This window comes from Amblyomma mixtum, chromosome 1, assembly GCF_055824585.1.
Source record: "Amblyomma mixtum isolate Tamu chromosome 1, ASM5582458v1, whole genome shotgun sequence".
Lineage (NCBI taxonomy): Eukaryota > Metazoa > Arthropoda > Arachnida > Ixodida > Ixodidae > Amblyomma > Amblyomma mixtum.
Window position 1 is genome coordinate 209,812,128 of NC_143012.1, and position 12,652 is coordinate 209,824,779.

General features: G+C 47.5%; 1 protein-coding gene across 1 annotated transcript in view; it reads right to left on the reverse strand.

The window, feature by feature from the left end:
• Nucleotides 1-4,128: 4,128 nt before the first annotated feature.
• The window catches only part of LOC149370767 (uncharacterized), a 103,463-nt gene continuing 94,939 nt past the window's right edge, over nt 4,129-12,652 (reverse strand). The window contains exon 2 of the mRNA XM_089578553.1: nt 4,129-4,269. Within this exon, the coding sequence (XP_089434679.1) occupies nt 4,129-4,269 (141 nt within the window). The remainder of the gene's footprint in view (nt 4,270-12,652) is intronic.

Sequence of the window (12,652 nt, forward strand, 5' to 3'; positions counted from 1 at the left end):
ATTTTTGCAGAAATCAAGACACCCAAATTTTTATACCCGTTAACAAATCTATGGCAAGTGGATCAATCTAGAAATTATAGCTGTGAACAATTCTCTCCTGTCCATAAACACACGAATCATATTTTCGCTTATCAGTGGTTTCCTACCTAGAGTGCGCTATCTTCTCTTTCGGGAGCACTTTGGATGAAAGGCCTATTAGCAGTATGTACACGCAGTTTTTGTTTGTGATACTTTCATAAATATTTACTTTGACGCAAGCTAGGAAAAAGAGTGACTGTAGGTGGTACTGTTTTGATCTCGCTGCTAGTGGTTGTGTTTACATTAATGCGAAGGAAAAGTGAAGCCACTTAATTATTATCATCGTCATAGGTCAGCCTTCACCTCGTGCTATTGTCTACACGCCTTATGATCGCTCTACACGTCCAGGTTATCAGAGGCAATAGTGTTACAACCGGGTCCTGAGTTCGATGCCTCTAGAGTTGGCAAAGGTCTACAGAACCTGGAATGCGACACGTGCAGAACGTGGGAGCATAGATGCCCTCGATTAATTGGAAACTGCCGCTTTACGTGTCTGTGGTTTTGAAGAATAGGCTGTGCAAAAAAAACCGCTCGAACGCCAAAGCAGAAACTTTTCCTAGAAATGTTCAGAAAGCGTATCTAACATAATCTTAGAGAAGTCCTGAAACTTTGTTAACCTCTCCTGCCAAGCATTTTGTGCTGCACGTGCTGCCGGCAGAGAGGTGCGCCTCTATTTTGCATCTTTTTCATCGGTATTAAGCACGCTCCGTTCATGATGATCAAATTCAGTGAATGAAGCATGACGCTACACGGCAGAGAGACCATTAACATTGCCCGAATGCTAATTTAAGTAAGTTATTTTTTATTTCCAAATTTCTCGTTGCCCGAATCTCTAGCCTAAAGACAGCAACGGATGTTCGAATTGATCCTGAAAGACAGGTACGTGAACAGGCGCCTCAGTAATCTCGCGAAATTTTATCAAGTGCCAGTAAACCTGTGGTTTCGACGTGCCTTTGAACTGCAGTGCCAAGGTATCAGAGGGTGTACTACAGAAAAATACACACACTCTAGGATTCAGTAGAAGAGGTTTGAGGTCTGTTTTCTTGTAATTATCATGTTTCGGTAATACTTTTGTTTTGTTACACTTTATTATGTATTATTTTTCTTTCTTTCTTTTCTCGTACTTTATTTCTAATAATTGATTGTACAATGCTGTTGGTACGTTCTTGAAATGTGTTTTCTGACATATTTTGTTTCACTTGTGTTGTTTACCTGCTATAATTTGAGCGCTAAGGATCTTGTATAAAATTTTTAATTATTGTTGCAAATTAGAAGTAGCATGTCTGTTTTAAATATATTATGATGTTACTGATACTGCTATGTAACGGTCTTCTTGGCCTTAGTCAAGCTGCATGAGCGGCTTTTAGCCAAGAAGACTCTCCAGGCACTTTCTGGAAAATAAAAATCGAATTGAATTGAATTGAGCACAAAGCCCCGATAACGCAGCACCACAAGAAAGCACTGAAAAGGGAGACGCATTGACAGGCATTGAAAGTTGAGCCCACAGAACCGAATGTTCATTTTTTTATCCTACTCTCTGCGCACAGATTACATCGTCCTGTAAATCGTGGTATTAGGGTGTAAAGCCAAGGAGATAGAAAACAACACAAGACGCAAAGAACAGACAGGCAGGCTTTGTAACGGCAAGCACATATCTTCGACTTCAGTGATCTCTAACGAGAAAATTGAATGGTTCCTTTCAGTACGGTGCACCATACAGAGTATGCAGGAAGCACCAGACAAACTGGGAAGGAAGAGGAGAGAGGAATGCACTCGCTCACAGAGATCTGGAGCGAACGTAATCGCCCATGCTCCATTGACGCCACCAGTGCCGCATCCGATCCCCTTCGTTCCTTCCTTGGAAACGTTGAGAAGCGTCTGCATTGATCGGCCCTTTCCTATTCCGCACTCCTCCCGCCAATTCCGCTCTCCGGGATTTATAGGCGGCAGCCGGGCGTGCTCCATTGAATGTGTTCGACGATCCAGACGCCATGACCTTTTCGCGTTCCGTAGCACCGATTTCTCCTGAGCGGCAGGAGTGCGAAGCCTCTGAGGGCTGACTGGATAATCTTCCGAAGTATCTCCGAAGACAGCAAAAAAAGAGAAAAATTGTGTCAGGATCCTCTATGTGTAGATTACTAAATATGCGTCTCCTCTTATTACTTCGTCTTTCAAGTGTATTGGGAGAAGTGCTACTTCGTGAGCGGCGGTATTGCAAAAGAGAGAGAGAGAGAGAATAAACTTTATTAATATAGAGTAATTACGCGGGTGGTTCACCCAGGTCCGGTAAACCATTGGCGAATACGGTCCTCCAGCCCTGACCGCCCGGCTGGCGCTGAAAGGGGAGCTCTGTGTGAGCCAGCTTCGCCTTCCACTGCTCATGGCTGAGTTCCTGTAAACGGTGCACTTTTGGTTGCTCGGGGCAGTTCCAAACCATGTGGAGGATGTCTGAAAACTCTCCGCAGGCCGAGCATGCCTGTGTTGGGTATTGCGCGGACCAAATTTTATTGTGTCGGGCTAAGTTTGGTAGTGTGCGGACTTGCATGTTTCGCCATACAGTGGCTTCCTGACGAGTGAGGTGTTTGTGAGGGGCTGCGTATTTCCTGCGACTATGATTTCACCGTGTGTTAGAGGAGACGAAGGTTCAGAGGAGAATCGCGATGAAGCTCGGAAAGTATGGCCTCGAGCTGCACTGTCAGCCGCCTCATTGCTCTCTATGCCTTCGTGGCAAGTATCCACAGAATACTGTGATGGATGTGTATACCGAGAGTGCTATTTGTCATCATGCGGGCGGCAGCTTCGCGGAGTTCCAAATTGAGGAACGCCTTGCAGGCTTACTGCGAGTCGCTCATGATTGTAGTCATTTGCTGGGTGGTGTGAGCGTGCTTGATGGCAAGCGCGATTGCGACTTCCTCAGCGTCCGCTATTCTGTTTCGGCTTTGAACCGTGGCGCTGGCTATCTCCTCTCCAAGGCCGGTTGTGACGGTTTCTACCGCAGCTGATCGACCTTGGTAGGGGCCGGCGTCAGTGTAAAGAATATTTGCTTTGCACCCTATGACCTTATGTTGTATTTGCTTGGCTCGGACCTTTCGGCGTGCATCATGGTGTATGGGGTCCATATTGGTTGGAATTGGGAGGACGTGGACGTTCCACGGGTAGCCAAGGGTAGACTGGTCCGCGGTGCGTGAACGTCTTCTGTGTGGGGGCGGCGTCCTAGCCGCTGAAGTGTCCTGATGCCTGTACAGATGAGGCAGAGGCGGCGTTCTTGAGCAGTTATGAGGGCTTCCTTGTGCTCCGCATAAGTACCGAAGGCGCCCTTGGGGTTGATGGCATCGGTTGGGGCAGAGTTCGGAAGACAAGTGCGATTTTATAGGCCTTGCTGATTTGGGCCTCTATTTTCTCCCCTTCCGTCCTAGTAATATAGTGGAAGGGTAGGTTGTATGTCCACCGTAGAATGATGAGCACTGTCACCACGCGCAACGCGCCCCGTTCCTTAAGGCCGCCCCGCAGGTTGGTGATGCGTAGGATCATCCCGCAGATCTGGCCCGTGGCGAGGGTGAGCCCTGTGATGGTCTACTGGCGTTCCCCATGGCTCTGGATCCACATGCCAAGGATGCGAATAGTATGGACCTCTCGGAGTGCGTGGTCTTGCAGGTGAAGGCTGATTTGCTTCCTTTTGAAGGGCTTTTTGTGGACGCGAATTTATTCTGATTTTTCAGGAGAGCAGCTCATCCCGCAGCGTCTAGCAAAGTACTCGATGGGGCCCTTGGCTTGTTGTAATTTCGATTCCTTCTCGCCTGCCGAACGAGTGGTTGTCCAGACCGCGACGTCGTCGGCATAGAGCGCATGACGAATGCCAGGCTGATCGGCGAGCATGCGTGCGAGGGGGATCATGGCAATGTTGAACAGCAGCGGCGAGATTATCGAACCCCGCGGGATGCCTTTGGGCGGAGAGGGCCGTTTGTCAGACTCGAGTAGTCCGCCCACGCTTACGGTGGCTGTTTGGCCAGTGAGAAAATTCCACACATATTGGAACATTTTCTGTCCACATCAGAGGTCTTCGAGGCTGTTGAGGAAAGCCTCGTGACTGATGTTATCAAAGGCTTCTTTGATGTGTGCGGCCAGGATAATTCCTTCATTTTTGGATGAGTTGTGGTCCAGGATATTCTCCTTGAGTTGGAGCATGATGTCCTGTGCAGAGAGATGCTTCCGGAAGCCGAACATGGTGTCCGAAAAAAGTTCCTCGCGCTCCAAGTGCTCTGCCACTCGAGTATGTACGATTTTCTCAAACCATTTACCCACGCACGACGTGAGCGAAATGGGCTGGAGGTTGTCCAGGTGTGGTCGCTTGCCTGGTTTGGAGATTGTTATTATTTCTGCGTGCTTGCACTTCCGGGGAATCGTTCAGGTCTCCTAGATCTCGGTGAAGTAGGGAGTCATTTCTCGGATCCGCTCGTCTTCACCATTGTGGATGACCGCGTTCGGGAGTTGGTCGCATCCCGTATTGTAAGAGAACAGTTTGACAATATCTGTGTAACCTAACCCTAGAATAAACTTATTATTAGGAAGAAAGGCATGAGAAAGTTATAAAGAAAGCTTTGCGTAATACTGAACCAACCTGTGGTAATTCTCTCTTTGTTCTCGTAAATATCTAAACTGTTCTCATACGTCCAAACCCAAATTATCTTCAATTTAAGGTGTTTGTTATTGTTGGTTTACAAAAAGGCTCTACATGGTTAGGCTATTTATTTCAAAGGTACTGAAACTTCCCAGACTCGAAAGAAAAATAAGTTTAGCAAAATATGAAAACATAATGGTGTATTACCGCAGGGAGGCTAGGTCCCAGCCCAAATCTCTTACCACTTTAGCTAATCTGCAAAAAAAGGAAATACAGCTATAGATTAAAATATGAAGCACTTTAGCGCTTGGTGTGGCCACAAGCCAAACATCTTTGTTATAAAAACTTACTTTTAGTGTTATAAAATCATTAAAAAATAGCTGGCTCTTATGCATGGAGTTAAAATTTCTAACCCGCTTAGTCAAGTGACTCCACAGTGCAGAACAATCGCGCAGACGCTGCTGGAGCGTCCGGGTGCCTCCTGTGAAAAAAAGTGCAGTCTGTGTACTGGCGAGTTGGCGACGCGCACCCACTACAGTACATGAAGAGTAGTTACGCAGCGTTTCTGGCATACGCGCCAGCTAATATGTCTCCACTGCGAGGTAGATCTACAGACCAACACCGATCTGTGATGCATGTAAGATGCGGCGGCGCAGCTGCCGCCTGCTAGGGCGACTTGGGTAAAAATTGTGAACGATTGGTTTATGGTATAGGGGTGTTTAACGTCCCCAAGCGACTCAGGCTATGAGGGACGCCGTAGTGGAGGGCTCCGGAAATTTCGACCGTTTGAGGTTCTTTTACGTGCACTGGCAGCGCACAGTACATGGGCCCTTAGAATTTCACCTCCATCGAAATTCGACCGCAGTGTCCGGGATCGAAAACGCGTCTTTCGGGTCAGCAGCCGAACGCCATAAGCACTGAGCCACCGCGCCGGCTAAAGTTGGGGGGGGGCGACACTGTAGTCGCCTGCTGCCGTCCGCCGTTTGTGTTCCGTGCTGTTTGAGGACTGTGCTCAATATCCACTTTGCTATGACATGAATGGCAGTATTTTCGAGGGTATCTACCATGCCCGGTACAGATGTAACACTACACGAGGAGCTTGCGTGATTCGTGGAGACCAAGCGGATAGAGCGCCTTTTGGGTGTATTTCCGGCTTCACAACACACATTTATTTTCCTGTTTTAAAAAGGTAGCTTCAAATTGGTGTAGCATACATTATCACAGTCTTCTTCTTCAATACACTCGCCAACTGTTAACACTCAGCCGCATCCATAGGCCCACTGTAAAACGAGAAAAATATTTCTGAAAGATTTTCTTACATCCTTTCCTTGGGGCCACCCTCTCGTGCCGTATCCAGAGCAGGGAAGGAACCCCACCCTCACGTAACTATGTGTTTTAAAAACACATGACTTTCTAAATGACGCTTCGTGCTTTAAGATCCTCTTCTGAGATCAATTTGGTTGTTCTTCACGAAGGGACATCATAGGTGCAATGCGGAATGAGAAACCTGCTTTGAAAACATTGCTTCCATGCATTCCTATGGGCACTAAGCCTACTTTTCACCCCCCAGTTGGATCCACCTGCCGCGAACCCTCCGCTTTTTGTGTAAACAACGTGTTGACCTATAGTTTCTTTTATGCGAAGCATACTACTTTAGCTACCACTTCAGCCCTTCACCGTGGTTATGCGCCTCCAAATCACGTGATACATGACGTCACACCACGTGACACGATGACGTCACGACAGTAGAGAAACGGGGGCCCACCTCGCGCCGTCGCTGTGGTTGTGCGCCTCCAAATCACGTGATACATGACGTCACACCACGTGACACGATGACGTGACGACAGTGGAGAAACGGGGGCCCACCTCGCGCCGTCGCTGTGGTTGTGCGCCTCCAAATCACGTGACACGATGATGCCACACCACGTGACACGATGACATCACGGCAGTGGAGAAACGGGGGCCCACCTCGCGCCGTCGCTGTGGTTGTGCGCCTCCAAATTACGCGACACGATGATGCTTCGCATTCTGCAGGCTTAACAAAGTTAAGCCTCAGCCTTTTTTTATATTGTCTGTAGCTTGCAACGGTGCAGTGGATGTTCAAGTCTTACGCAGAGAGAAAAGAAGATGGTTACTCATAGGTACATTGCCTGTAGGTAGCCATGGGTGTCAAAGGTTGCTCATAGATTTAGAAACCAAAGCAGCCGCTGTGGTTATGATGCTCGGCTGCTGACCCGAAAAACACCGGTTTGATTCTGGCCTCGACGGTCGCATTTCGATGGTGGTGACATGCTAGAGGCGTTATTACTGTGTGCTGTCATGATAATCATCATCATCAGCGTGACTACACCCACTGCAGGGCAAAGGCCTCTCCCATGTCTCTCCAATTAACCCTGTCCTTTGTCAGTTGCCTCCACTGTATCCCCGCAAACTTCTTAATCTCGACCGCCCACCTAACTTTCTGCCGTCCCCTGCTACGTTTGCTTTCTCTTGGAATCCACTCCTTTACCCTTAAGGACCAGCGGTTATCTGCTTATCTTGCTTTCGCGTTACATGCCTTGCCCAAGCCCAATTTGTCATCTTGATTTAAACTAGGATACCATTAATGCGCGTTTGTTCTCTCACCCACTCCGTCTTCTTCCGATCTCTTAAGGTTACACCTATCATTTTCCTTTCCATAGCACGCGGCGTTGTCCTTAAGCTGAACCCTCTTTGTTAGCCTCCACGTTTCTGCCCCGTAGTTGAGTAGCGGTAAGATGCAGCTGTTGTATACTTTTCTCTTCAGGGATATTGGTAAACTACCATTCATGATCTGAGAGAACCAGCCATATGCGCTCCATCCCATTCTTCTTCTTCTAGTTATTTCCCTCTCTTGATCCGGATCAGCGGTCACTGCGGTTCCCTTGCTATGCTGTTGAACATTATTTTGGTCTTCTGCATGTTAATTTTTAGCCCCACCGTTCTGCTCGGCCTGGTAAACTGATTGATCATGCTTTGCAGTTCTTGTCCTGAGTGGCTTAGCAAGGCAATGTCATCAGCAAATCGCAAATTACTCAGTTATTCTCCATTAACTCCTATCCCCAACTCTTCCCATTTCAGGCCCTCGAATACTTCCTGTAAGCAGGCAGTGAAGAGCATTGGCGAGATCGTGTCTCCCTGCCTGACACCTTTCCGTATTGGAATTTTATTGCTGACTTTATGGAGAACTATAGTAGCTGTGCAATCGTTACAAATATCTTGCTACATTTTCTCATAACATTCTTCCACACCCTGATTCCGCAATGCCTGCATGACAGCTGAGGTTTTCATTGAGTCAAATGCTTTCTCGTAATCAGTGAAGGCTATATATAGTGGTTGGTTATATTCTGCGCATTTCTCTATCAACTGATTGATAGTGTGAATGTGGTCTATGGACGAGTAACCTTTACGAAAGCCTGCCTGATCATTTCGTTCACTGAAGTCCATGGTTGTCCTGACTCTATTAGCGATTACCTAAGTAAATACTTTGTAGGCAGCGGACGATAAGCTGATCGGTCTGTAATTCTTCAAGTCCTCGACGTCTCCTTTCTTATGAATTAAGATAATGTTAGCGTTCTTCCAAGCTTCTGGTACTCTAGAGGTCGAGGTGTGTTGTCAGCGCACGTTAAAGAACCTGAGGGGGTCGAAATTATCCTGAGCCCACCTCTACGGCGTCCCTCATAGCCTGGGTCGCTTTGGGACACTGAACTTCATAAACCAAACCAAACAAAGAAAAAAATGCACCAACTTCTGTACGTTCAATTGAGAGAAGAATACGTTGGCTATACGATCATGAGACCTGACGCGAATAAGTTGCGAAAGCAGTTGGATTTATTTCCAATGATTACTTTGATGCTTGTACTCTAATGAACACGCATGGTCTAATTCAAGACGCCACATATCAACACAAATTTTTTGGATGAGGAAGGCGGATGCTCAGCGGTGCTTCTGTAGAGTCGAGGTATGGCGGGTAGGTGAATCGAGGTGTCGTGGGGAGGTGGGCCGAGGGTGGTGGTGGGTTGGTGGGCTGCGTCTTAGGTAGGTGGGGGGGGGGAGTGATGAGTGAGTTGTCTGTTGGCTAGTGCTTCTGGAGGGCAGCTAGATTTCCCGTCGCTCTTTCTTTCCTCCTGCTGCTTGCGCGACTAGCTGGTAGCGGCTTTGTGCAGGAGGCAGGTAGGTGGTTTGGTCGTGGGTGGCGACAAAAAACCCCACGTCTTCATTCAGGTAACGCAGACATTTTCGCCAAGTGCGTTTTTGATGCATTTGATAGGAGAGCATTCATTAGGACATTTTGACTCACGTACCAGACGACACCTCCTTAAAGGGAAGATGAAATGGTGTTAGGAGAAATATTCAAAAAGTCCAATCTACGGGGCTCCTAGGTAAAGCATGTGAATTGTTTTTGTACTACCATTTGAAACTTTGACGTAATCGTCGATTAAAACCGCGACGATCTTCAGGCTTTTCTCACTCGTTGGGGGAGCGCGAGGAAACTCGTTGTGACGTCATCATGGCCGATACTTCAGATGTCCGCTGCCTTCGCCTGCATGCTGCTGTGCGTCGTCCGATGCCGCGAAACAATGTTTTGTAAGATCCACCTTCGATGGCGTTGGCTCGATGGCGCCGTCGTATCTGACGTCATTACCGGGGCCCCTGCCCGTACTGTGCGATGTGAGTGCACGTTAAAGAACCCCAGGTGGTCGAAATTTCCGCAGCCCTCCACTACGGCGTCTCTCATAGCTTGAGTCGCTTTGGGACGTTAAACCCCATAAACCAACCAACCAACCAGCCTCTGTGCACTACAGAGAACCCTCAACGCCGACGCCACTTTATTCAGGGGTTACGCCACCATTTCAAATCCAAGGGCAAAAAAATTTCGCAGGCTTTAGCTGTATGTTTCACGAATTCGGCCCATTTAAACCCGTCTAATTCTAAAACCTCTTCAATTGCCCTTTAATGTTTGAGACTGCGTGGTGTCAATTGAAGCGTACCACCAATATATGCGGGCTTCGCTTTTATCTCTCAAGATTAATGCTTGTTGTTTCTATTTTATTTTTATTTATGATAAAGTACCTAAAGGCTCTGTGATGCTTTATTCTTTAAGATTTTACACCGGTTATTTTTTGAAGCTAGGCCAGGAACTACTGTTTCATAAGCCTGCTGCTCTACAGCACGCTATGGAACAACGTTCTTCATGCGTTCTGTTCTATTTTCTTATTTCCTGGCTGGGCTTAAAACGGCGAATGGAAGCAAGACGCAGTTCCTTGCTGCACAAAGCAGCACACTGCACACCGACTGCCCATCTCGTAACCTGCTTTTCTCCGACAAGGTCATTCGCAGCTATCAAGATTCATCGAGCTCCACGAGCAGGAATTGTATTATGTTGTTTTTATGTGTTTCAACATCCTAAAGCGACTCAGGCTATGTGGGACGCTGTGGTGGAGGGCTGCGGACGATTTCGACCACCTGGGGTTCCTCAACGTGCACTAACATTCCACAGCATACCTGCCTCTAGCATATCGCCTGAACGAAGAGCAACCTCCGCGGCCGGGGTTGAAAACGCCTCTTTAGGGTGAGCACCCGAGCACCATAACCACTGAGCCATCATGGTGGCTTGAATTTTATCACGTGACACCTCTGTTATTTTTGTTTCCTTAGCTTATAATTTGCACTATAAAAAATCTGCCTGGCCTTGTTCATTTCTTTACATTTATTCGGTTTCAATGAAGCCTTGTTATTTGCCATTTTTTGCTGCTTTGTTAAACGTGTTTATACCCTTGTGGTGTACGAGTGTTCGGTCCCTCATGTAAAGCTATGTTGCACAAGGCGTGCAAGATATTAAAAAAAAACAAAAAAAAAACAAACAAACAAGCGTAATCGCAATCAGTATGCTTAGCAGAAAGGTGAGCAGTCCCATTCGAACCTCTTCTAGCAGTGAAGTCCTCTTTAGTAATTCAGTCTTGCGCGCTTGGGGCATTTGGAACAAATATGCTAAGGAGAACGAGCGCTAACAGCGCCTTAGTTTAATTCGCTCTGCTTGGCGCTGACAACTTTCAGCACGGGAAATAGGCGGAGATAAGCCATGAATGAGGCGAAAGAAATAGGGGGATTAATAAATGCGTCCAGAAGTGTCGGGTTCATGAGCGCTGAAGCACATGAGACGTAGTCACGAAATTTATGAGCATGATCATGGGAGCGCGTGGCAGATAGCCTAATGCCCTGCTTGTGGGGATACGTGGCGGCTGCTTTACACAACGTGGTGGAAAGGAATACGCCGCCTTGCCTGCTTTCGGCAAGCGGAAGAACACACCTCCCTTTCCACTTTGTTTACGAAAGCGGCCGCCGCGTGTCGCCACGAGTAGGGTTCGAGGCTCTCAGGCACGCGCTCCTGCGTTCACGTTCATAAATTTCATGACTGTACTCTGTAGTAGCACCTCACTTAAGGACCAAGAAAGCTCAGAAAAATGTTGTAAAACAACAATGCGACCACCTTTGAACATGAAATCAATCTAATTTACGCACTTTTACTAAGACAAATGATATCAGGAAACAGTGTGTCTATGGAAATCGGGAAAATTTAGCTGTGGTTCAACCGGGCTGTGCCTAGTAAACGAGTGAAAGCTCTGTTAAGCATAGTTAGACATACTTTAGATCTGATTAAACTTTATTGCACATCGATTCGTCGCACTTACACACTGGGATAGGCCAATTGTATGGTCGGTGAGCCTCCGGCTTCGCTCTTCCCTAAAATCGGCGATATGCTCTCATGAACGGTCGATACGCTGGGCGAAGCAGACGCACGGGCAGCCTCAGATGCTCGTATCCGCTCTCGTCTAGCACGTTCACTTTCCCGTTTCTTCTCGAGTCAAGCTTCACGCTTCTCTTCAATTTCGGCATGTTATCGGGCATGTTGTTTGGCTCTCTTTATTGCCAATCAGATCTGACACCTTTCCATGTCGGAGAGAACATCAGGTTACGCTTGACGGCAACGATACATCGTCGAAGCACTAGTTCCGGCCCGTTTCTCATCCGTGGCTTTGTGTGAAGGTAAGCGCACGCCACACGTGTTTGTACAGCGAACGGCGTGTCGCGTGATTTCCGGAAGTTCCAAGAGTGCCGTCGTCGGCTCCGTGTACGCAGCAGAGGCGAAGCGCAGCGAGTCACGTGATTCGATAGTTGCGAGGCGAGCGAGCGCTGTCAGCACAACGCGCTGTGGCAAAGCGGGGCAAGTCACGTGGCATGACGTCAGGGCCAAGCCTCCGCTCCTCATGGTTGGAAGGTCAAATTTCAGAGCCACATGACCTTCAGCTTTGTAGGGGAGAAGTAGAGCTTTCGCTGTTAAAAAAAATCACGGGATATTTATGCTCCATTGTAATATATCACGCAGCAGCGTTAATAGGACCTTCAGTGGCCTGCAGTTGTCTTTGGATTTTTGAGTTCGCAGACACAGACACTGCTTTCTTTCTTTTGTTAGAGGCTAACTGGAATTTTTTTTTAATTTCCTACATGGAAATCGAATGAACCTTCCACAGTGGTCGAGGGGTAGCGCGCCCGGCTCACGACCCAACGGGCAGGTTCTCGCGTACGTCCTTGGTCGACATTTTTCTTTTCGGCGAAGTCGCTATTCTTTCTTCAAAGGCGCTACGCAGCGGTGGTGAAGTGACGTCACGGGCCTTTATACAAATGAGGAATTAAATAGTAACGTCAACACTGTTGTAATGGGTGTTAGTAACGGGATATTCAAATTATCCGCGCAAGGGCAAGTGGTATTGACGTCTTGACCCTCTCAACCAATCTCAATGCCGATGCCGGGTTTTTTGCTGAACCGGACACTTAATAAATTGACAAGATATTGTGGTGGTCCAGACTTTAACCTCTCAAGTCAAAGAAATGACGTCTACCTACAAGACAGTTCACATGTAAAAAACAGTAGAATCT